The sequence below is a fragment of the Thalia democratica genome, chromosome 4 (genome assembly GCF_965202585.1).
Source record: "Thalia democratica chromosome 4, ktThaDemo2.hap1.1, whole genome shotgun sequence".
In the NCBI taxonomy this organism is placed as follows: domain Eukaryota; kingdom Metazoa; phylum Chordata; class Thaliacea; order Salpida; family Salpidae; genus Thalia; species Thalia democratica.
In genome coordinates this window covers 47,925,222-47,952,323 of record NC_139168.1, presented here as the reverse complement: position 1 = coordinate 47,952,323, position 27,102 = coordinate 47,925,222, and the positions used below count along the sequence as shown (strand labels likewise).

General features: G+C 25.9%; 1 protein-coding gene across 1 annotated transcript; it reads left to right on the top strand.

Moving 5' to 3' along the window:
- Positions 1 to 37: 37 nt before the first annotated feature.
- On the top strand, positions 38 to 22,207 carry LOC145834174 (EGF domain-specific O-linked N-acetylglucosamine transferase-like). Its single transcript, XM_082941546.1, has 9 exons — positions 38 to 142; positions 2,580 to 2,705; positions 5,389 to 5,480; positions 5,614 to 5,793; positions 7,022 to 7,220; positions 7,679 to 7,846; positions 8,253 to 8,475; positions 10,773 to 10,908; positions 21,341 to 22,207. Exons 1-9 carry the CDS (start codon positions 38 to 40, stop codon positions 21,597 to 21,599), a joined length of 1,488 nt encoding a protein of 495 aa, XP_082797672.1. The 3' UTR covers positions 21,600 to 22,207.
- The last annotated feature ends 4,895 nt before the right edge of the window (positions 22,208 to 27,102 follow it).

Sequence of the window (27,102 nt, the reverse complement as noted above, 5' to 3'; positions counted from 1 at the left end):
TTCTAAAAGACAATATTAAACAAACAACATAGTAGTTATGAAGCTTTTATGGTTATTGATAATATATGTTTTTACAATTTCTGAGAATGTGAAAGTATACCATGAATCAGAATTAAATCATCCTGAAAGTCAATTACCTTATGTAAGTCATCTACCTCTAATGTAAACCAGGGTTTCCCAAATTTTTTTTCATAAGGTACTTCTTTAAAGAAATAAAAAAAGCTATTCCCTCCTCCGACAAGATTTCTCAAAAAAACTACTATTAAGGGCATAGGGGTGAGGGTAATATTTTTTTACCTTAAAAAAAAAACACCTTTTTCACAATTTAGTCTTATTTTATTGAGTTTTAATAAAGCTACAAGTTGCTTTTGACAGATTTTTAAAACTCAAAATGATTTTTGAAAAAAAATCCGGTCAAAGTCGGAGATTATAATAGATTTCTTATGGGAAGCTCAAACTAATACAGCAAATAACTAGAAATCACTAAAAATTTATCTTTTCCTAGGTTTTTTGAGATAACTACATTAAACTTTCAGGATATGTTCCTTGCAATATTAAGAAATTCTGTCAGAACAGAATTTAAAAAAAATTAAAAAATGAAGTTTATGACAAACAAACAAAAAAAAAACTTTTTTTGTTTATTTTTTTGTAATATTTTAAAAATTTCTTCCTACATAATTTTTAAATATTGCAAGAAACATTTCCTGAAAGTTTGAGGTATTTATCTCAAAAAACGTAGGAAAAGATAGATTTTTAGTGAAATAGTCTTTTTTTGCTGTTTTAGTTTGCGCCTCCCATAAGGAACCTATTGCTCTCTCTGACTTTGACCTGCTGTATCTCAAAACTATTTTGAATTTTTAAAATTAGTAAAAAGCATCTTATAGCTTAGTTAAAACTCTATAAAATAAGATCAATTTGTGAAAAAAGTGATAAACCCTCCTATGCCCTTAAATGCACTTAAGACTTTTTTTTTGATTTTCATCATCAACTTCAGAATATCTAGTGTAAGTTTCAAATTATGGTCTCATGTCCCATCTGGTCTTCACCATCTGAAGATGCATTTTACTTTAAAAAAAAATAATTTCTCTTTTCTTGTCCTTCTTGTCTTGCTCTTTTTATACACCAGCTTGTGATCCTTGTCTTGATCTCATCTTCTAATTTTAAGTTATTAAATAATTAATTTAAATAACATTTAAATGACAATTAAATTAAATGCACAGCATCCCCAACGTCATCTACATCTTCTATTTTGGTTTTGCTTTCATCGTAATGAGAATTAAAAGTTACAATTTCATCTATATTGTCATTGAAGATCTGAGCAAACTCATTTCAACATCTCTCGGGCCAACAGTAATGGCAAACTGTAGTACCTAGTTTGCTAAATAAACACTTTATGCCAGTTTCTGCCAAAATCTTTTGCATCTTCTGCATATACAGCTTTAAAAGTTTTGAATCATTGGTATTTAAAAAAATTTTACAATCACTAAAGTATTTTTACTGAGCTGTGTAAGCAAAGAATATTCAAGGATTTTTTTATGGGTAGGAGTCTAATATGCACAAAGGGTCATTAATTTTGCACAGAGACACTTTTGCATGGGTTGAAAAAAAATAAATTACATTACATTAATTTTTTATTAATTTTTTTACTATCACTATTACCCCTAACCCTTACCCTTCATCAGTAATTTCTTTTTGTATTTTTTTTGTTTTTTATGATTCAATTTTTATTATTTTTTTTCTTATTTTCTTGTCTTTTTTTTTGATTAATAATTTTTATTAGATTCAAAATTTTTATTTTTTCTATCACTGTTATCCCTAACCCTTATCCTCAGTCGGTAACTTTTTTTTTTCTTTTTATTTGTTATTTTTTTTACTCTCATGCAAAAGTGACCTCATGCATGTTTTTGTGCAAAAGTGTATTTGTGTAAAAATGTCCCTTTGTGCAAAAGTTTCTCTTTGTGCATATTTGACCCTCCGTGCAAAAGTGTCTTTGTGCATACTTGACCTGTTCCCCTTTTTTACACTCATATTTAAGGTGGGTTTTAAAAGAAAAATAATAAAAAAATCTAATGAAAAATAAAGTTGCACAAGAGGAGAAATTTTTTTTGAAGGCTAATTAATAATCTTAGGCTGAATATTGCTAGTTTATAGTAATTTAAACCTGTTTTTGTCACTCAGTTAAGTTTTTAATTTTATTTTAAAGAGAGGCAACACAGCCCTGATACTTTGATAATCTTTTTAAATTGAAACTATTTTTGTCATTACTTTTCTTAATTCTAAACAGCTTTTTTTTGTAATTTGTTTTCAAAGCTGCAAGCTAACAAGCAGTTAATTTAGCAAGATCTAAAAGACAATGTTTGAATAAATATAGAATTTTATCTACAGTAAATTTTAATAGGAACTTTAGAAATGAATATGTTTAAAATAAAGAATATAATTTTTGTTTCTTCTTGAAGTTACTCAAATAAACTTTCTAAATATTGTCTACCTAGTGTTATAATTTCAAAGTTATTACTACAGATCTATAGTTTATATGTATGTATAGTAGTTATATTTTCAACTTTGATAATTTTTTTTAGATTATAAAAGATCTGAAGAACAAAAATTGCTGGGGGTATGAAAAAAATTGTGAAGAAAAGTTCAAATTTGGAAAAAATTATAAAGGATGTGTGAATAGCAAAGCTAAAGAACAATTTTGGAAATATGTAAGTAAAAGTTTGATATATTATAATACTTTTTGAAATAGTTTTTTTAAATGTATGTTAGTTAACTAGTGTGCTACTAAAGTCTTTGTAAACTTTTGTTTGATAGACTTTGTTTTTAAAATAAATTTAGAACAAGTTTTTTTGCTTAAATAGTGCTTAAAATGAAGTTATAAAATGTTATACAAAGTAGTTTAAATTATTTTAATGTTTTAAAATGAAACTAAGGTTTGTGTTTTACATAAGTTTTTGATCAGTTCCTATTTAAATATATCACTATAAAAGTGTTTTGAAGTTTTATTCTAATAATGTTTTTAGGGGACTAGATTTGTTAAAAACATAAACTAAAAAATAAGTAGAAGTGGCAGAGATAAATCTGATTTTATAATAAACAGTTTATGTCTTAACAAACAAGCTATATACAAAGTTATACAAGAGGTTTTATTTATTTTTTATAGTTTTTATTTCAACTACAAGATAATTTTTACACTTAACAAAACTCTTAGTAGTTTGCGAGATACAAGGGATGAAAATTGATAAGTTGTATAGGTTCCATACAGAAGGTGCAAACTAAAGTTTGAAAAAGACTGTTTTACTAAAAATTATTTAACGTCTACACAATTTAACTATTTTTTCCAAACCTTTAAAGTTTTTTTTCTACTAATTTTTTTTATACACTCAAATATTTTATAGCTTTTAGAAAGCTTTAATTTTTAATTTATGAAAATTTAGATTTTTAGTCACAAAGCTTGTATTTTTTTTGAAAATCCAATGTGTGATTGTTTTTAAACTAATAAAGGCATATTTCCAGAAAATTTAAGGTGTCAAGCTCAAAAATACAAAATTAGCAAAACTTTTAGCTATTGTTTAAAAAAAGACAATAACATAAGTTGTAGATTTACTTTTGTGTACAAAATTTTAAAAAATAACTAGAGCTCAAAGTTAAAATGAAGTTCTAAGTTATGTAGTAAGTAATTTCTAGGTTATACTTTAAGTTTAAATTGAGAGTCAGTATTAGTATTTGTAAAAAAAATATGCGTTAAAACCTCTATTTCTTATCTTATTAATAAAAGTATGTAATGTATGCTCAATAAGAAGGGAAACTTTTGCTTAAAATCAAATTTTAAAATTTTCTTACCAATAACAGTAAAACTAACCTTGAGAAAAGAATAAATATTTAGTATTTTAGACAAAAAACTAAAAAGTTAAATTCCTACAGAATCTAAAAAGACTAAAAATTAACTTAACTAACTGTAAAAAAATAAAGCTAAAAGACAAAGTTAATTAAAAGCATAGGGGACGGTCCAACATTTTTTTCCACAAAAAATAATATTGACTTTTATATAAAAGGTTTAAACACAAATTATAAGCCAGTTTTTATAGAATTTAAAAACTTAATTTAACTTTTGAGATATATTTTAAATTTTGTAAAAAGTTTCCAATACTCATGGACCTCAAATTTTTCAGGGTTAATTTTCTTGGAAAATTAAAAAAATCACTAAAAATCTATCTTCTGCTTCATTTTTTGACCTAGAAATATCAAACTTTCAGGAAACGTTCCTTTTATAGTTTCAAAGACTTTGAATGTTGCAAAAAAAAGTTTTAGACTAAAAAAACAAAAAAAAATGTGGTTTTTTAAATACCACAGATGTTTTTATGTTAATACTTTATTCCGACTAACGGCTTTTCACTGCTCTCAAATTAATTTAAGAACAGATCTACAGAGTCTCAAAAAAGCTCTAAGCATTTTTTTAAATATAATTTTTGTGATTCAAATTTAAAAAATTCCTGCATTAAATCTATTTAAAATTGTGTAATGGACTCTATGTGAAAAATTGAAGAGGATTGGTTAAAAAATGGAGGAGAAGATAAATTTCTAGTGAAATAGTCTTTTTTCAAGTTTTTGGTTTAAGCCTTCCATTAGGGATCTATTGAGCAAACTGGCTTTAATCCTTAATATCTAAAAGATACTTTAAATTTTTTAAGTGGTTAAAAATGCCTGATAGCTCAGATAAAATTCCATAAAATAAGATCAATTTGTAAAAATCAATGTGAACTCCATTATACTTTTAATAAATAAAAAAACATTTACTAGCAGTTAATTTAAATAATTTTTTTTTAAAATCTATAGGTGTTGATTTGTACATTAATGTCTAATTTATGTGAATTAACCTTTAAAATCTTCCTAGTTTTACTGTGTTTTATTCTTAATATTTTTTTAATTTTAAAATTTATAAAAATTGTTTTGAAAAATGTTGAATATTAGTGCTTAAAAAACGGTTCAAATGTTTTAGAAATATAGATTTTGGAACAGGTCAAATACTTACCTTACATGGCTTTAATGTTATTTTTCGCAATTAAATTCAAATACTACAAATAAAAAACTACCTACAAGCTTTAATAATGGATAGTTGATAATTTTTGTTAATTACTTTATTGCAAAAAAATACTGAGGTAAATTTTTGTTAAAGTATGTTTATCATTTAAACTGCAAAATTATTTGATATGCAAACATTGTTCTAATCACAGCTCTGTAGTGGTAAAAGGTATTGCTTAAATTATTGAAGCAGTATAACATTAGGTATTTATTTAAATGTTTTGTTTTGACAAATCAATGTACTTGTTGCTATATTCAAAAAAAAACATTTTTTTACATATAGTTCATAATTTATCAAAATTATTTCAGAATGATTTTGGATATGTTCAAAAAGTTATAAATGGACTAAAAATTATTTGTGACGGTAGAAATGTTTCAAATTCTTATTTAAAGTGTTCAAGGTCAGTTAGAATTAAAAATACGTTTTAACAATTTTTTGAAAAAAAAAGTAGACTGTTTCTAGGCTGATCTACTGAGAAGATTTTCTGTATAAACAAAAGAAAAGTTATATATTTAAATTCTTAAAACTTGCAGCAATATGAGGTTTTGTGAAGGCAAAAATATATACATTGACTTCAGAAAGTTAGGAGAGAAATCAGTGCGTAACAGGTATAGAGAAGATTTGTTTGATGTTGGAATGATTGGTGCAAATTGTAATTTAGATGAAAGCTTGTTAAAACTTCAAGATGGACACAAAAGTCCTCTTCAATCATGGTTATTAACATTTTGATGCCATTTAAAAAGTTTTATTATGCAATAAACCAATAGATTTAATATTCAATTTTTTATTTAGCAAAAGCCAAAAAATCCAAACCAGTGCTTAGTATAGTTTTAAACTGCGCACTGTACTTTTACAACCTATTGTTTTTAAATACCTTATTTAATTATCTAAAAACTATGATTAAATTAACTTTTTATTACGAAAATAGAATTAACATAATTTAATATGTACAAAATCATAAGTAAACATCATTATCTAACTAAAGCAATAAGCACTTTTAAGTTTAGTCATCACCAGTTGTGAATTTTACTATGAGTTTATAAATTGTGTAAAAATGTTTTGATCTGTATAAATTAGTCTATTGTTACTATGTGAATTTAAGTTATTTTTAGTATAGTGGTATAGAAGAAAAAAGTTTAATATTTATCAACAATACAGTAAAATTTTTGCAAATGCTTGGTAAGCTATTTTTTTTCTAATTAAAGTAGTAAAAGATTGCAGTAAATAATCTCTACTAGTCTCTGAAATACCAAGTTTGCGTGTAAAATTACGGCGGTTCTAGTGACACTAACTTTACAAAGAAAGTTGTGTTCTTAAAATGAACAAATATATAAATACCTTAAAAACTTAAAGCTACTACACCATTCTGAAAAAAATTAATTGTAAATATTAAGAAAGAGTGATGCGATGATTATTAAAGTAGCAATATTTTTTGTATAGCATTTCCGTTTTTACAAACATTTTTGTAAACTTCCAAATTTTAATGTAGTACTTGAAAAAAATATTTAAATTAGTTGAATAAAAAAACAAGCTAAGGGGAACATTCAAAATAATTCTGCACTCCCTACCAAAAACACCATACGTTGCCACAGCTACTTGTCATAGTTTTCATTTTGTCAACCTACCGATTTTTAGTGTCATTGCCTTTTACACTTACATCTTCATGTGTCTAGTCATAAAAAAAGAAAAATGTAATTTTTAGAACCGCAAAGTTAAGAAAAGCTTTCTTAAGAAAAAATCTGTTTTAAAAACTGAGTCACAGTTGAACTTTATTTAAGTGTCTGTTGGCAACTATGTTACTTTTTGATAATTTTTTTTATAACAGTTTATAGTACTTTTGTTGTGCAATCACTTTGAAATTTTTATACTCATAACATTAACTTTGTTAATCTTAGTAGGCATTAAAATTGAGTTTGATTTATTAAAAAAACTTTACTAAAGGTATGCAGAGCTTCAAAACTTTACTCAACTTAATGAAGTAAATTGCGATGTCACCATAAATAATGATGTAATTTTGATAAAATTGGACTACGGGGGCAACATGTACCACCACTTCTGTGATTTTTTCAATTTGTATTCTTCCCAACACGTTCATGGAAGTCAATTTAATAAAAATATTACTATTATTATGTGGGATACTGTTAGTTTATAAAAAATAGTTTTTGATAATTTTTCATAGAAGTTAATTTTTTTTATTCAGTATAATAGTATAATTTCAGTTGTATTTTCAGCTTTGTTTTTTAATTCGTTTGTACATGTCTCTATTCTCACTTTAAAACTAAAAAATAATATAAATCTAAACCATAGTTCAAAAGCATGAAACTAGTCCCTATGAAACATTTCGTTAAATTTAAGCTTTTATTTATCATTGTAAATTAAAAGATTAAAGTAACGATAATGCGTAGTTATGAGGTTAATAAACCATGAAAGTATGTATTTGAATTTTTAAATGATTGTTTATGATTAGCCTTTACTAACAAATTTTGGGGTACTTTATCATAAAGTAAGTAAACAGTATAATAATAATAAAAAAAGAACTTGAAGTAAATCTGTGCTATTACAAGTTTTATACTTTAGACAAATTAATTTGTGTAACAGCTGGATTCCTACTACTTTGATCCGTTTAACTCCACTTGGCAAGTCTTCACCAATACAAAAGTGATACCGCTGATGAGTTTTGCTGGTAAGAAAGTTTGTTTGCGTGGCGGTGTAATGTTTCCACTACTTGCTAGAATGAGATCTGGGCTGTATTACAACTCCTTTGTTGTTTGTTAAATGATTTGCTTATTTGTAGATTGGTATACGTTCTAAACATTTTCAGTACTATTTTTAAATTTTCAAGTATTTTTGAAAAGGTGGTTTTGTTTTATTACCTTTAACATCTTAAACTACTTTCATTATTAATTATTTTTTTAGTTTAAGTTTCTATCTATTGATTTTTTATAAGCTAAACAAATATACTGATTCAAGTTATTTTGTTTTACTGATCTGATGATAGAATATAGCAAACTATACACTTTTTATAACTTATCTTTGTAAATTTATTAAAAGGACTAAATACTTCAAACTGAAATATGATTACTGCAATCATTCAATGTTTAAATTATAATTTATTGCAAAAACTGTTTTTTTTTCATGTTTTTTTTAAATTGATCTATTAAATTTCTTTTAGGGAAGTGGTTGCTCAGGTTCTAATTTGTTTAAAGCTTTTAGTGAACACGTCATACACCGGATGAAAGTACCACTGTATAATTCGATTGCGTTGAAATCACAAAGAAAGATAAAAGTGACCTTACTACAGCGAAACGGAGGAGATCATGTTTACAGAAAAATTAATAATTTGAGTGAAATTGAAAAAGTTTTGCGAGAATTCACTGATTTAGAAGTAGAAGTAGGTCATTTTTTGAGCTATTTATCTCAATAAATTAAAAAGTAAGTAGAATTTTTTTTTTTTGGTTAATGTGAAAGTTAAATTTCTTTTTAAATGTTACATACGTACTTACGATATGAGTTTTGCATTGTTTGAAATATTTTAATTTATTTAAAGGAATGTATCCTAAAAGTTTAAGATCTAAAGTTCAAAAAAAAAGTAGATATGTTTTATGTAAGTTTTTAAGTTTTCTGATAATTAAAAAATACAGTTTGTTTGTTTGTATCAAAAACTTTTTACGAACTTCACTATATCTAAAAATGAAACTTTTATGTTTTTTAAAACTGACTAAAATTTCATATGTTAATCTTTCATATGTAAATATGTGTGAAAAAATCCCTGGACTCTCCTCTATGGCCTCAACAGCGGCTAGTTTTTAGAAACAAAATAGTTTTTAGTCATACAGTCGAGTATATCCCTAGTATTTCTTGTTCATTGATGACGTAAAAACTTTATGTGTGTTGTTGTAATAATGTGATGATTGTAGCGAAGCTTAAATTTAAACCTGGTGGTCAGGTTTAAAAAATATTACATATTTTAAAAACGTTAAAGTTAAAAAAAAGGTTAATAAACATACTTGACTTATTTTTAGACTTACCGCATATTAGATAAAATTAGAAATATTTAAAACCATGATGTATTTTCAATTTATTTATGTGTAAGTACTCTTCCTACATTCATCTCAGTTTTGCTTATAAAGGTGGTTAGTGGTCCCACAAAGTAATGTTTTGTACTGTAAAACCGTATTTATTATTCATAGTAGATTAAGCCTTATTAGTTTTGATATTACACCCAAGAGTTTAATTTTTAAAGCTTAGACAATTATTAATTCTGATACTTTTTTTCTGTATTCATTCAACTTGTAAGTTTTAAAATTTACTACTTTCATTTTACTAAGTAATTTTTGATTTAATGTTTTAAAATAGTTTCCAATTAAATAATAATGAAGTTGTTCCAAATACTTGAAAAAATCATGTGAGTCTAAAATTACGTATTGATTTATAAATAAATTTGTTTTAAGCGATTTATAATAGTAATGTATAGTTGTATGATTATAAAAGTTGTAATGTTTTAGATTTTATAAACTTATTGTTAAGTTTATTCAAGTTAATTAAAAAAAACCTTTAATTATAATTTAATACATTTTTTGGTAAGACACCTAGTTTGATTTAAAAACAGAGACGAAAAGTATGTAGCACTTTTCAGTTTAAAATAAAATAATTGCAATTTTGTCTATATTTATATAATAATTCTGTCGTAATTTTTGTTTATTTAATGTTTACAAACGGTCGCTTTTTGTGTTGAAAACTTCTGTAGGAAAAAAACAAATATTTATTTTTCTGTAAGATCTCTAGCTTTGAAGTTTAACAGTATGAGTTTAGATTAGATGTAGTAAGGAAAATTTTAGTTTTAGACCAAAATATCCATAGTATTAACCTTACTTAAATATTGAGTGAGCAAATAGATTTATACAATAACTTAGTTGTAAATACGTTACAATACTATATTAAAATAGTTTTACAAAGTTTTAAGCGAGTAAAACAAACTACGATAAATTAATACTATTTATTGTAAAAATCAAAACTTACTTAGATTTAAGTGGAACTTAGCTAACTAAAACTCAACTTATCAAACTATTTTAATAAAAATATTTAAGTTTAATCAAAAAACCTACAGTACACAAAATGTCACCATGAAATACAAAAAAAACCTATTTCATGTACAGTACTATAAACTGTTCAAAAACTATGTTGAATCAACTCAGTAAAACCAACTGAACCCAATTTGCCAGCTCCAAACATGCACTAATGGCACAAGGTACTGAAATATAGTCAGTACAAATAGCTAAGTGTGTATCAATGCACACTTTTTTGCTGAAAATAATAAAAATATAGCCGGTTAAATTCGGAGAGTACAATAGGTTCCTAATGGGAGTAGAAAACTTAAACAGCAAAAAACTAGAAATCACAAAAAAAAAACTATGTTCTCCTACATTTTTGGTAAAAATATCTCTAACTTTCAGGAAATATTTCTTGCAATATTTAAAATATTCTAAATTTTAAAAAACTAAAAAAATAAATATTTTATGACAAAAAAGATAAAAAAATGTTTATCTTTAATATTTTTTAAATAATTAAGCTCATGCTTTATGTAGGAATTTAGTTTTATTATTGTGATCAAAAATAAATGCTGCTAGATAACTTATAAATAGACGTGTTGTATAAATAAAAATTATTTCATAAAAATATAACTTACAGGTAGTTGAATTTGATTGGAGAAAAGTAGGCTTTCAAAAACAGCTAGAAGTAACTCATAATAGCGACATTTTCATTGGCATGCATGGAGCTGGACTTACTCATTTTCTATTTTTACCTGACTGGGCTGTAGCCTTTGAATTGTTAGTTAAATTTATACACTGCTATTATCATGATAAAATAAACATTTATAGTTTTCAAATTGAATAAAAGAAGTTTTATACTGATGGGAACTGAATTTTTTACAGTACCTTTTTGTACTTCTTGTTATGTTTTTTTATTACTGTTTTAGAGCCTATTCTTATTTGAGTATGAAGAAATTATTATCCAACGTACACAAACCTTAAACTTTTATCTTTAAACAATTTTCTCTAATTAAATAGTAGTCCAAGATCACAAACTTTTTTTTTTTACTGTAAGTAGTTATTAAATTTTTAATTATTTTGTATAAAAATAAATCCATTGCCTTGAATTTAAAGTGCTAAAATTTTATGGAAGCAAATAATAAAAAAAAGTAAGTTTAAATGAGTTAATAACTTTAAGCCTATATTTGAAATCTATATCTTGAGTGTAGTAGTAAAATTTAAAACTTCTTCAGACGGTACTTTAATCCATTTGGTTGCCGTTTAGTAAGTATTTGTTTTGAACTGCAAAATAGTAAGGAAAGTTTAAGAAACTTGGATGTTCTTATTGAAAGGATCAAGTTTTTGGCTGAAAACGTGTTGAAAAAAAGCTTATAAAACATTTTTAAAACTTTTTAAACAATATATCTAAATAAACTCTCATTAGATAAAGATAGTCTAGCTGATTTTCAAGCAATGATTGTCTAATCTTTATAATTATTACACATTAAAGAAAGTAAGAACACCACACGTATGCTAACAGTATTAAGGCCATAGGGGGGGGGGGTAAACCATGTTTTTTAAAAGTTGATCTTATTTTAAAGAGTTTTTTCTAAGCTTGAAGATGCTTTTTATCGTTTTAAAAAATTCAAATTATTTTTTGAGATATGACTAGTCAAAGTCGGGCCGCATAGTAGGTTCCCTATAGAAAGGGAAAACTAAAACAGCGAAAAAAGACTATTTTGTTCAAAATCTATCTCCTCCTACATTTTTTAAGCAATCTTCTTTAAACTTTCATAGTCTAATCTTTATACAATAACAAAAAAACGTTACTTTGGAATTAAAAATAAAATTGTAAAAATATTATTAAAAAAAAAACACTTTTTTTAAAAATTTTTGTGATAAAATTTTTATTTTTTTACAATAATAAATTTCTAAAGTAACGCTTTTTACTTTTAATATAAGGAACCTTTCCTGAAAATTTAAAGAAGATTGCTTGAAAAATGAAGGAGGAGATAGATTTTTATTGAATTTTTAAATTTCCGAGAAAATTGTCCCCAAAAAATTTGCGGTCCATACGTTTGTATTGGAAACTTTTTACAAAAAATAAAATATCTCAAAAGTTAAATGATATTTTTGAATTCTATAAAAACAGGCTTGTAGTTTGTATTTAAAGCTTTTATATAAAAAACAAAGTTAATTTTTGTAAAAAAAATGTTGGACCGCCCCCCCCCCTATGGCCTTTAAGTCTTCAGATTTTATCATAATCAGTGAAATGTTCTTTTTTCAGATACAAAAAATACAAAAATTAAATTTTACGTTATGGAACAACACAAAAAGTTGAAAGCTTGAGCTTTCTGAATAAAAACATGGAAGATAGACAAAAACTAAAGAATGAATTAGTTTATCTTTGAAAAGTTTTACTGGTGATTTTACGGGTTATTCACTTAAACCTTCAAAAAAAGTTGTACAGTCTTCTTCTAATGCTTTAGAAAAATTCAGCGTCGATACTGCTACAGATACATAAAGCTACAGATACATTTAGAAAAAAAACTTGAAGTTAAATAAAAACAAAAGTTACCAAAACAGACATTATTAAAGTTAAAATAAACAGGTAATAATTATACTCCAAGTTACTTATTTACTGATTAAGTCAGATCGAGCGTTGACTTCAATCTCATACTGAAACTGACAATATCCAGGAAAACGTTGACTTGTGATAGTCCCATCAAATTTTCCTGGCTGTACCCACAAACGGTCCTTAAGCTTGCTTTCGTATAGTAGTTCATCGTGACTATTTCTTGCAGATGAGTCCTAATGGGGACAACAAAGGTCGCAAGTATCGTGTGAATTGTTGTTTATGGTCGGGTATTTCAGTTTAGTGCTAGTTGTGATGGTGATAGAGAAAAGATAACAGCTTTGCAAATGATAGCTAATATTATTACTACTTATTTAAATGATGGAAAAGTCAAAACTAGTGTTAACTATAACCTCACGTTGGAACTGACTGCTTTAAGCCTGTGATTCACAAGCTAAATCATAATCTGTGTACACCAATTAGTAATCTAGTGAGCCGCTAGGTAGAAACACGAAAACACTTAAATTGTTTTTTTAAGGACCCAACGGTAGTTTCTGCACATTAATTTGATTGAGCTTGGTTCTTATTAGCATTCAAACATTTTATAAGTTGAAAATAGAAGTTTTAAATGTTTTAATCAGCTAAACCTTAATCTTTTTTTTCTATGAATCTTTTCATTGCACTTATCTATTTTTCACAATCTCGCTCAAATCATACATACTAATAAAGTTTAAAAAATCTCCTCAATCCCTACTAAAACTCAGTACTACTTTATTCCTTATCAAATAGTAATTGCACAGTGGGCTGAAAACGGGGATCAAGCGGCCATTGACATAAAACTGTCATAAGAAGCACTATAATACAATTTAAAGTTACACTTAGTGTTACAATAAGAATAATGTTTGTTTTTATTTAGAAAATAGTTTAAATTTTAATTTTTAATGAAACTTTAAAGAAAGAAACTTAGAAAAAAAGAAAGTTATAATTGGCTACCTCAAGAGAGTCACATTTACTTCCATTTTACTTAAAATATGAATGAATTTTCAATATCAAGCCGGGTGAAACTATACTCTAAATACAGTTTTTTTTTAATTTAAGACTGATCTTTGTATATCAAAGTTTGTATTATTAATAACGTTACATTTGTACTAGTGTATCAAAAAAAAAACCGTAAACATTTTGAACAATAAAAACATTTATTCGTTGCAAAACAGTGCAAAAACAAAATAATTTAGCCTGTGATTAAAAAAAAGCACTTTAAATTTACTAGAAAATATAAGTCAAACAGTAAGTTCTTAAAACTTCTTTTAAATTAAGTTTCTCAAATAAATAAAACACTCTATTCAGTAGCACAAAGCATATGTAACAACGTTTCCCATTCTGAACTACATGATGAAATTTTTTCATTTAGCTGCAAACAACTTCGCGCAGTATGTCCGACTTCTTTACAATAAGTGCAATTCAGTCTGTCTAAAGTGTTGTTAACATCGTAGTCACTCTTGTCCCATAATCGATTTAAACAGTCTGTTAAATTTTCATACTGAGAAGTTTTCCTTGAAAAGTTCATTCTGTACTGTCTTAGAAACTTGTTGTTAGCTTCCAATCCACTTTCAGTGTAATTTAGCAAACCTCTACCGTTGTTTTGCTCAATTAGTTCAGCAATATGTGCAAGAACAGTATGCGCAGTTGGTGTAAAGCGAATCCATTTACCCGACATGACTAGCATCATTGTTTTTTGACATAAAACAGAGTATTTCTCTACATTAATTTTTCTGTTAGAATTTATAGGCCATAAAATAAAGGAAATATCCAAAATAATTTTGTTAATGTTTTCATTTAAACTAACATCAGAAATATGCTTCGTCAGCAGAGTCCTATTATTGGTGTTTAGCAAAGTTTTGACTACGTTACCTGTTGTAGAAGTTCCACCATCGCCTGTGGGATACGGTTTTTCGAGAAAACCTTTAATTTGCTAAAATAGTAAAAAAAAACTATTTCAATAACTAAAACATATACTAAGCTACCATGTTTTGACCAATACTAACTGTTCTCATCATTCTTGGAGCTTAAATGATCTGTAAACAAAAGTAAGTGAATCTATACACATTAAGAACCTTCTAGAACATACAAAATGGTCTTTTTTGTCACAGTGAAAAACCAGGGATAGGATATTATATCAATTTTTTTAACAGAAATATTGCTTGTCAAAACCTAAAAAAATAGTTATATTCCACATGATAGAAATTGTCTGTAAATTTGTATATAGATTCCTTGTAATTTTTACTAAATTATTTAAAAAAAATTATGTTTGTTCTACGGTGGCAAATTGAGAAAATTAACCCTGAAGAATACCCTAAATTGCCAGAAATCATCAATGAATTTTCGGCGAGAATAGAAGATTTTTTAAATGAGAAATAATATACTTTTACATTTAAATATTCAAAGAATTTTGACTTTTTTCAATTAACATTAAACCAAAGAATTGAAAAAACTTAAAAAAAAGTATTTGTATAAAAGCTTATAAGATGTTTTTTAACAGTAGATGTAGACCCTAATTTTGACAAAAATTTAAGCATTTCTCGAGGCTTTTTTAAACTTAAAAAAAGCAAACTTTGGCTACACTTAAGCTTACATAACTTTTAGTATACTTTAAGCAGAACAGAAACAAACCCAGTTTTTAAAAGACGAAACCCCGCTCTAAACAATTAAATAAAAATCTTGCTTTAACTGTTTAGTCGCGAAAATAGTCAATGGCCACTTGCCAGCCCACTGTGAATTGCAATTCATTTAAATTTATGAATTTTTGTTTGGTGTTAAAATTAAAGATTCATATTATAAACTCAGGCAGTTACTAAGTTTCACCGCTAAACGGATTATCAAACCGTAATTCTGTAAAAAAAAAAAGACAAACTATGCAAAAGTTTTTTAAATTTATTGAAATAAGTTGTATAAATACATATTGTAAAATTTTAAATGCTATATAACGGTTAATTAGGTTAATATACAAAGCTAAAAATACATAAAGTTGAATTGAAATTTGTGAAAACTGTATAAACAAAACAACACTTATTATATGTTGTTTACAGAGTATAATAAATATAATTTATCACTAATAAAATCACAAAAAAATGAAAATTTATCTATTAACTTTAAAAAATAAATATTGAAATAAAACATTTTATTACTGAGGGTGGTTACAACGCAACACTTATTTAAAGCAGCAGTTATATTTGTAAATTTTTAATCTATGAAAAATTGTTTAGATGTTGTGGACATTGAGTAATGAGTTCATTTCTTTTTTTATGGATTTTTAAAAACCTTACAGTGCAGTATGAAGCCTTTCCAGGTTGCATATGTGCTGTGCACATTTCAAATTGCGTTAGCGATGTTTATATACCATTTGCATTAACTTATCACTTGAGAATGAAACTCGTATAGTTTTGAAAAGCTTTGTGTAATAAATTATAAAACATAATGAACAATCTATTGATATTAAGTTGCAAATGGTATATAAATACGTTTAATAACCTTCCTATAATAGTACGTTAGCGATATGTTTTAATTCCATATTTATTTTTAAGGTTACTAGATAAACTTAATATTTTTTTGTGATTTTATTAGTAATAACTTATACTTCATTTCTAGTGTTTGAAATTTTTTCCTACACTTCTTTTCATTAAATTCATATTTTTATGTTTAATATACCACACTAACCTTTAAAATAAGTCTTTTTCAGCTAAAGCCATTTTCTACCACACTACATAGCAATACAACTCTAAACTTAACCATAACAACATAATCTGTAAACAACATATATCAAGTTTTGCATGATTTATATAGTTTTCACTAAATTCAATTCAACTTTATTTAAAATAATTTATTTAACCATTATATAGCATTTAAATTCACACAATATGTTTTTCTATAATATTTATTTTAGTTCTTTTGTTCAATAAACAATTTTTTTATCAAAATTTGCATAGTTTGTCATTTTACTTATTTTGTATTAAAGATTCGCAGTTTTTTCAGCGGTGAAACTTAGTAACTGTCTGAAGTTGTAATAAATATTTTTTAGGCATGATAAATTTTACTAAAACCTATTTTAGAAAATATTTTTAGCTAAAAGTATGCGTCTTTTAGCCATTTGTTTAGCTAACCAGCGGAACTAAAGCTAAGAAAGACATATTCCAGATGTTCAAGAAAACATTCAATTTTTATTGCTATTTCTGATATCCAACTTAATGAAATGAATGCTAATATTAAATTGATGAACTTTATGAGAAAGTAGGGGTATCGAAATTTTCAAGTAAAAATATAGTATAAGTTACCACAACTGAATTTAACACAACTGCTTGAAATTGAAATAAAAATAATTGAAACTTTTTTATACGGTATTAATGCACACTTAAGTGTACATCGTTGAAACGACTTGCTTATAGCATACACTTTTTCAATTTAGATGTATTTTTAATATAATTAAGTAAGTTTAAACTTAGACAAATTACATGTTTTAGTAAGATTGATGAACAGCTTTTTTCCGGTGCATAACTTACTAAAAATATATAACATAATGCATTTCATTTTCTTTGAATTTATTTAAGTGCTTTCAAGTAGGACTCGTCAGAAATTGTTTCCTACTAGATTGGAATGAATACAAATTGAAATAAAATTATACTGCAGTTTAAAAGTTTAAGATATAAAATGACGTAATAATCAAATGTTAAAAATTAAATAAGTGCTAATGCTAAATAAATTTGGTATACTAATAAAACTCGGTAGAATTAAAACAATCTAAATAAAGAAGCGATAAAAATTTTTCAATTAAAACTATGCTTAAAAATAAAATTTAACAAGAAACTAATTACTTTAAAATTACTAATATAAGGATTTAAAAAGTCTAGTTTGGTAAACGAACTTTTTCTGCTTACATAAACTGGGCCTTAAAGGTTGAATACATAAGGCTTCCAGAATATGCAATTGAAAAGAGTTCTCCGCTCTCACTAAGACTGAAAAATTGTCCTTTTTATAATTTTTAACACACTCAGGATTGTCCAACAAATGTTGCCCAATCGCCGAGAAGTATTTTTTAGTTGGTTTCTCAGAACGGCCATCAAACCACTTTTTCAAGATTTTCGGAACATGTTGATCGATTCTTACATGAAACCTTTGAGATGTTTTTCCCACGTAGTCACTACCACAGTGACAACTAAATTTATAGATGATGTTACTTTTTTCATGGGTGGGAGAAACATCTTTGTAAATTCCATTTAGAGGTCGATCAGTATACAAAACTGTTCTTAAATGAACAGAGCTGAAAACTTGGCTTATTTCCTCTGAAATTTTCTTAGAAAACCTCTCAGAAATATTTCCAAGGTAAGGAAGTTTTAAGTATACTGGACACTTCTGAGGGCCAATCATTTTTAAAGCTGTTGAACTTCTAGCTCTTGTTATAACTTTCGAAACTAAGTTACCTGGATAACCAAGCGAAAGGAAAGTGTTCTGAAGTGTTTTCAACTCGCCTTCAAGAAAGCAAGGAGAACAAAGTCTGGTGAAACGCTTCACCATACCCGTTAAAACTCCTAACTTCTGTTTGACTGGACCAAAAGATGCCCACGGAACATATAATGCTTCTGAATTTAATTTACGATGAATTTTAGTTAAAAGTTCCCCCTCAACTGATCGTTGGACACAAACATCTAAAAAGTTTAACGAATTGTTGTGTTCTTCTTCTTTTGTAAAACTAAGATTTTTGTGAAGATTATTAAGATCATTAAGAAAACTGGAGCTCTCTTGTCTATTTTCAAACATAACAAAAGTGTCATCTACGTATCGAAGATACATGAGAGGACTTTTACAGTTCAAAAATAACTTACTTTCTAGGTAACCAACAAAAATATTAGCCAAGATAGGACCTAAAGGTGAACCCATTGCAACCCCATCTATTTGTTTATACATTTATCATCAAAACTAAACTCAACACCTAACACAGCCATGTGTAACATTTCTTTGCACACAAATTCCGGCATCTGAGGGTGTTTTAAATCGGAATGATACAATACCTTTAAGCAAATTTCAATAACCTCCACTACTAGAATATTAGTGAACAAGCTTTTGATATCATATGAAATCATATAGCTACTTTTGACTTTGGAACGAGGAATTAGACTAATTTTTTCTATAAATTGGTAAGAATCTTTAAGAGAGTAATTTGAAAATTTGTGTAAAACTGGTGCAAGTGTTTTTACTAAGAATTTTGCCAAATCATTTTGTGGCGAACCTATCATTGATAAAATTGGCCTTAAAGGGCAATCATTTTTATGAACTTTAGGAAGACCATACAGTTTCGGACGTTGTGAGCCTACCGGTCTGATTGAATTATACGTAATTTCACTAATGAATTTATTTTTGTACCATCCTATTATTTTCCTTTGATAAGAAAGTTCAATGCGTGCTGTGAAATCAAAAGAGTTCACAGAACCTATATGTTTGAATTTAGTGCAATCGTTTAATATATTTTCCATTTTACTAACATAATCAGAAGAATTTAAAATTACAACACCAGAACCTTTATCCGGTTTTGTGATAATAATATTTTTGTAATTTTTAAGTTGTTTAAGCTCTTTTATGCAGTTCTTAATCATTCTAAAATCACCTAAATCAATTTGTGTACCACTATAACTATGTGCAAAATCACAAAGTTTGGTATTTAAACTGTTATGAGCTTCAGTACTTACAGGCTTATGATGGTTTAACTGTGCTGACAAAGATTCAAAATTACTAAAGACTACCTCACGACTTATGTTTCTTTTTGGTATTGAAAACTTTAAACACAATTTTAGAACGTTAATTTCATTTGTATTTAAAACTTTAGTAGATAAATTTATAATGTTGCCAATATTATCATTAGTCACACCAAATCTTTTCTTTTTCAAAAACCTTAACGATTTATCATGTTTATATAACCTTTTCAACTTTTCTTTTTTACCAATATAACTTAAATGTCTCAGATATCTTAATTTATCTAGTAGAGAAATCCATAAATCAATATCAACAAGGTTTTGTTGGTATGAAAATTTAATGTTTTTAATTAGCTTTGAGTTTTTGTTGATTTCATCATTTAAAAAGAACTTTTCTATTTTTGGGCTTAATTTAAGTTTAGATTTATCTATTCTAAATTTTATGAAAGAAGGAATTACCTTATTTTGAATCCAGGTAACTTAGTTTCGAAAGTTATAACAAGAGCTAGAAGTTCAACAGCTTTAAAAATGATTGGCCCTCAGAAGTGTCCAGTATACTTAAAACTTCCTTACCTTGGAAATATTTCTGAGAGGTTTTCTAAGAAAATTTCAGAGGAAATAAGCCAAGTTTTCAGCTCTGTTCATTTAAGAACAGTTTTGTATACTGATCGACCTCTAAATGGAATTTACAAAGATGTTTCTCCCACCCATGAAAAAAGTAACATCATCTATAAATTTAGTTGTCACTGTGGTAGTGACTACGAGGGAAAAACATCTCAAAGGTTTCATGTAAGAATCGATCAACATGTTCCGAAAATCTTGAAAAAGTGGTTTGATGGCCGTTCTGAGAAACCAACTAAAAAATACTTCTCGGCGATTGGGCAACATTTGTTGGACAATCCTGAGTGTGTTAAAAATTATAAAAAGGACAATTTTTCAGTCTTAGTGAGAGCGGAGAACTCTTTTCAATTGCATATTCTGGAAGCCTTATGTATTCAACCTTTAAGGCCCAGTTTATGTAAGCAGAAAAAGTTCGTTTACCAAACTAGACTTTTTAAATCCTTATATTAGTAATTTTAAAGTAATTAGTTTCTTGTTAAATTTTATTTTTAAGCATAGTTTTAATTGAAAAATTTTTATCGCTTCTTTATTTAGATTGTTTTAATTCTACCGAGTTTTATTAGTATACCAAGTTTATTTAGCATTAGCACTTATTTAATTTTTAACATTTGATTATTACGTCATTTTATATCTTAAACTTTTAAACTGCAGTATAATTTTATTTCAATTTGTATTCATTCCAATCTAGTAGGAAACAATTTCTGACGAGTCCTACTTGAAAGTACTTAAATAAATTCAAAGAAAATGAAATGCATTATGTTATATATTTTTAGTAAGATTGATGAATAGAATTGTTGTTTCAAATGTATAAAAAACTATTTTTCTACCAGTTTATATTAAAAAAAAAGAAATTACCTTTCAGTTAAAATATTAAACGTTTGGTTTTTTAGTTTTAAAACAGAAATAAACATGATTTTATCTGAGAATATTAGTTAGAGTTTGAAGGAGAATATATGTGAGTCACGTAAATTGGTTTAATTTTAATTCAAGTATGATTTTTTTTTTATTGGTCAGAATTCTTGAAGTTTGAAATTTGTATTTGTGATGTACCTAATAACATCACTGATCGTAAACAAGTTAAAATACGCTATCACAGAAATCATACAAATAAGCATTGAAGCAAACTGTAATATGGTATCTTACAATACTTTTTTATAAAGGTGTGTGATCTGATTTTTTTTTCGATCATTAAGCTCTAATAATAATATCGGATATATTTACATTTTATGCTTATAACTCTCATCATTAAACTTGTTTATTTTACTTATGTATACATAAAAACTTTATAATATTTTAGGTACAACTGTGGTGATGTTAACTGCTACAAAGATTTAGCCCGCCAAAGAGGTGTAACCTACATTACCTGGACTGATATACCTGATGCACCAATTCCTGTTAGCTCGCATCAGGGTAAGCATCCCAGATACGGTAAAAATCCAAAGTTCTGGAACTACTCATTTGACGTTCATCATTTCAAAAATCTTGTAAAACTGGCTAGAGAAAGAGTTTTGAGCAACTTGAGGGAAAAAAACATTGAGTTAAAAGATGAACTATGATTGCCCACAAAAAAATTTCTTTTATTTTGTTACAGTTAATTAAACTTTGAAGTAATTTTCGTACATTATAAAATTTCATTTTGTTTAAGATTTGTTTATTTCGATGTTTGTTGTTTTTAATACTGTGTCACTAATCGTAAGCCTATGTCTATCATGAGTTTAGTCGTGTCTATAATATTTACAGGGTTGCCACTTTACCTAGAAAAACCTTGAAAAACCTGGAATTCGACATTTTAGGCAAAAATAACCTGAAAAAACCTGGAATTTGAAAAATTTTGAAAAAAACATGGAAAAACCTGGAAATTTGATCATAAAACCAGGAAAAATCTGGAATTTTTAATAATTTTAATATTATCAGTAGTAAAATTTTGATTTGACAAAAAAAAATCTATCATATAAATAAGATTTTTTTTGTCATCATCAAAAAAATTGTTTACTAAAAAACACAATTAAAGTAACTTTACAGTATCTTTTCAATGTTTTATACTATTTAATACAGTTTCTTATATAGAAATTAACCTAAAACTAAAAATAAACCCAAAAATGTGTACTTTTAAAAACATGGAAGAAATTTGGAAAACCTGGAAATAATTTTTAAAAAACGAGTGGCAACCCTGTTTTTAGTAATGTTCCGTATATTTTATTTTTTACATTAAAAATATTATCAATGTGCTTCAAGTTAGTGCTTCAATATTTTTATTCATTTATACCTATAGCCTTACTATATATTGTATTACTTACTAATAATGTTATAATTGTTACAATTGTCTATTAGTTATTATAAATCTAGTTTAAAAATTAGTTATTAAAATTGTTGAAAGCTGCTTTTCTTAATTTAAAATTTAATTTTGATTCTTTAAAACTTAAGTTGAAAAATATAAATCTCAAATGCTTTTGGTTTTCAAAAATGTATTAAATTTATTTAAATTATACTTATATTCAGCAGAACAATTATATACTAATAATAGTGTAAACGTCAATCATGATTTCTATGTTTACTTTCATTTTATTAAAGTATTAATTAAAAGCTGGGTTTTTTGTGTTTTTAATTAGTTTTACGTCAGATTTTTATGTCTCTTTATAACTCAAGTGTTTTATATTTTCTTTAATTTAATTTTTTTGAATCTTCCAAAATTAGTACTTTCTTTTTGAGAAGTTCTTATAAAGTTTCAAAATTTATTATTAATTAAAAACTGAATGTTAAAGAAGTTTTAAATTAAAAGCAGTAAAAAAAATACTAAAAAAAGTCCTGATAAAGAAATAACTTTTACAACAGCTTCATTAATTTTATAACTTATGCAGTTTTAACAATAAAAAATATATTGTTCCAGATTTTCAAAAGTTAGTTTATCTAATGGCTGCTAATTATTATTTTCTATAATATTTTTCTGATTGCTGCTTTTTTTGTAAAAGTGTTGTTGTTATATTTAATTCTTAAAAGTAGCCTAATTTATAGAAAAAGTAGTACTTTTAACTTGATAACAAAAGCTTATACATACTATAAGAGTTAAATTTAACGATCAACAACATATAATACAGTTTTACTTTTTATTTTCAAAAGCACTATATGTCTTTTAAAGTAGATGTACCTGATACTGATCATTAGAAGTATTATTTGTACTTAAGATATTTTTTAAAAATGTCTTAGTTTTTTTATTTTAAAAGTATACTGTTTATTCTAACTTTTGTAATACGCTATAACTATTACGGCTCGCCAAATTGGAATAGATCAATGAACTGCAACGTATGTACATAGTTGAACTGGAAATTGGAGATAAATGAAGTTGTCAGTTTTTCTATGAACTTGGTTGCCAGAAAGCAAATATTCTAGCTCGTTTAGAGCTTCAAACTAAAATAGTTGTATGTTAAAAAAGGTAAACCTGCCACTCGGGATGTATTACATCTTTTTTAATTAATTAATTTTGGCTTAAAAAAACAACAAAGCTAACAAAATCTATCTTAAAAAATAAGAGATTATAAATGTGCTCATAATTAGACTTTCACTAATAATGTTGATACTTCGAACCCATTTCGATTCACAAATTACTCGAGCATGATATTTTTAATTTAAACATACAAATATTTACTATTTGTACTTATTGAATGATCATTTAAAGACAGATTTAGTTTTAAAGATTTTTTTCTTTCTTAGTATAATTTATAAAAACCTGCAAGGACTTTTCACAGTAGGCCGCCCGCTAAATATTTTTTAATAAATTTAGCATGCCGACTAGAAATTTACTCCTAAATGAAATTACATTTAGTTACTTGAGAAGGTTAAAAAATACCGGAATTTTCAAAAAATAAATGTGACTTTAAATTATGATTTTTCGAAATATAAATCTACTATGAAAATATATTTATCAATACATGACAATTTTTACAATTTGATTTATGTTTATTTAACAAATGTATTTTTACTGTTATTTTTAAAACAACTTATTTCAATACTAGTATATTTTTTATTGCAAAATTTTACACATAAGATCCGTGGACCACACTACGACTAATCAAGTTTTACTTATTGTTGTAAACACTGTTATTAAACATATTAATGAAAATTAAGTGTTTTTTTTTTGCAAAATCTCAATAAGTATTTATTAAAAATTATGTTAAATGTTGGATTGCAATTCATACTACCAAATCAAATTGTATTTCATCCACGCTTAAAGTAAAACTTTAACTTTTATTAGTTTGTTTGTATAAGTTATGGTAAAAAATACTATATAAATTTTTATCAAAAGTATATTTAAGCTTCGAAATTAGAATAAAATTAAACAGCAAACGTTTTTGCGATATTAGCATCATATACAAATAAGTTACTTCAAGTTAGATTTGTATACAAATTGTTTTGTTAAAAACAATATTTTGACAAAAAAACTAGTAATCTAACGCATCAACAGAAATCGGTCAGATCCGATCTAAGTAATATAAAGTTTTCAAAATATTTAAAGTGCTAAACCTACTGGCCATATTTTGCCAACTTCTAACAGATGAACACCTTATAGCTACTAGATAAATATTTTCCAGTTTATAAAATATCAAGTAAAAGCAGATATTAAACCACTTTTTACCTTAACATAGTTTTCTATTATGTTTATATTTCATGTATTGTTTAAATTTTCATGCTACGTTTTCTTTAACTTTTAAATGTTTTTTAAAACAATATTTCTTACTTCTGTAACAATATATAACTTGTAATTTTTTCTGAACCTTGAACAAATAAGCACATACTCTACATTAATATACCAACTGTGTTAACATAAAAATTACATTATTGAATTTATGCAGGCATAAGAACAAATTTATACAAACAAACTGGAAATAAACCAAATATTATTAAGTTTAGTAATGTTAGCTGTTTACATATTTTTGAATTTTATTGATGTTGTAATTTTTTAATTTTGATTTGTAATACAAAAAAAAATATATTAGTTTACTTAGCAAAAGTATATTTTAATTCAATTTGTATAACATATTGATTATTTGCTCAACTTTACTAAACATTTATAATTTTTTTATAGGTAACATAACAAACATTATTTTTAATTGTTTTTTCATTTATTATAAGCATCAATCGAATTTTAAATAGTAAACTTTTTATGCACTAATAAACTTAAAACATTTATATGTGTCATTATTTATGTGCTAGATAACTATTTTTATTACTGTCGGTTTATCATACAGAAACCATGTAATAAAATAAAATAATAACCGGTTTGCCTTTTTATAATACTTTTTAAAACTGAAAATTAATAAAATGTAGTATTTTATATTATTATTAAAAAACGTTTATAATTAAATTTTAGTTTTTATTAATTACCTTGTCTAAATAAATAGTTTTCTTCATTGTTTTTTGTACAGTATAGTTGTTTTAAACACTATTTATTGCTTAAAACAGTGTGAGTTTCAACAACACTAAAAAATAAAATTCCCATTTGCTATCTTTTAGCTCTTACTATCAGAGCTTTCTGTGGGCATATCTGAGTTATAAAACTACTAGTTTAACATCCCAGCTAATCCGGTCTGAGAAAAAATTTATTTTAGAAAATGTAGACCATCACTTAGAAACGTATGACAATTATATTTATGTATTTTATATATATTTAGTGGTAAAAACATTTTTTTAATAAAATTAGTAAAGTATTATGTTTTATTAAATATTTAAAATATCATCAAACAAAGTTTTAAACTGTTTTACTTAACCATAATTTTTTTTTGCAGTTGTTAAGGTCTAAATCAGCAATCGGCACGGTGTACACTGGTGCACACTAGTGTACATGAAATTTCTTTAAGGGTGCACGAGACTTTTGGGGTACATGAAAATTATTTTGGGGTACATGAGTTTTTTTTTTTGCGCAGAAACTAAATTAAGTTTTATTTTTAATCATTCTACATTTAAGACATATTCAACCTTAATATCTAATTGACCATTTTGTTGTTAATAAAACGACCATTTTTGTACTCTCCTAGTTCTATTCTGTTACATTATGTAAAAATTCTTCCACCCTTAGCCGCTCAAAGAAAAACCGAAGTGAGAAAATCTCATAGATTCTTAAAACAAATAAAACAGTTACTATTCTATTAATGTTTAACTTTATCAACTCTTATTGTTTAAAAGCGTTTTGCTACATTAAAAATCACTATATTAATTAGCTATTAATGGGTAAAATACTTAATATTAAATCCGACTGTTATAATACTATATAATATTTATGATTATTAAGTCTAAAATAAGTAAAGTAAGCTAAATTAAACAACAAAACAACAAATTGTAATATAAACAAACAATTCACGTTAATGGGAAAGATAACTGATTCAAAGTTTATTGTCAATAAATTTTGAATCAGTTATCTTTTCCATTAACGTGAGTTGTTTGTTTATATTATAATTTGTTGTTTTGTTGTTTAATTTAGCTTACTTTACTTATTTTAGATTTAATAATCATAAATATTATATAGTTTTATAACAGTCGGATTTAATATTAAGTATTTTACCTATTAATAACTATTATCTGTAGAAAATATCTTATTTTAATGAAAACATGTATACACATATTCTATTCTATGCTTCTATTCTCTCATTACAGTAATTATTTTTTTACAGAACCCAGTTGAAGTGTGTTGATTCGTTGACACACAGAAACATATGTTGGTATAATAAAGGAAGATTACTGTATAATTTGTTTTTATTTATATTCCAGTGAAGTTACCTCATTAGGATCTTTTGTTAACAAACGATTAAAACTATATTTTGAACAGTTATATTTGTTAGCTTAATCAACTGTGATTTGACAAAAAATAGTTAGGCCAAAAAAATCTATTATGTTTTACTTATAATAAAATTAAAGTATAGGAAGGATCAATAACATCAGGACTGTCACATACTTAGCTTTCTAAGAATAATTAAGTCTAGTTTTAAATCATGAAAAACCTAGACCAACTGAGGCTAGTGTTAGTATATTTACAAAAACTCAGCTTGACTGCGACTAGTTATAAATTTA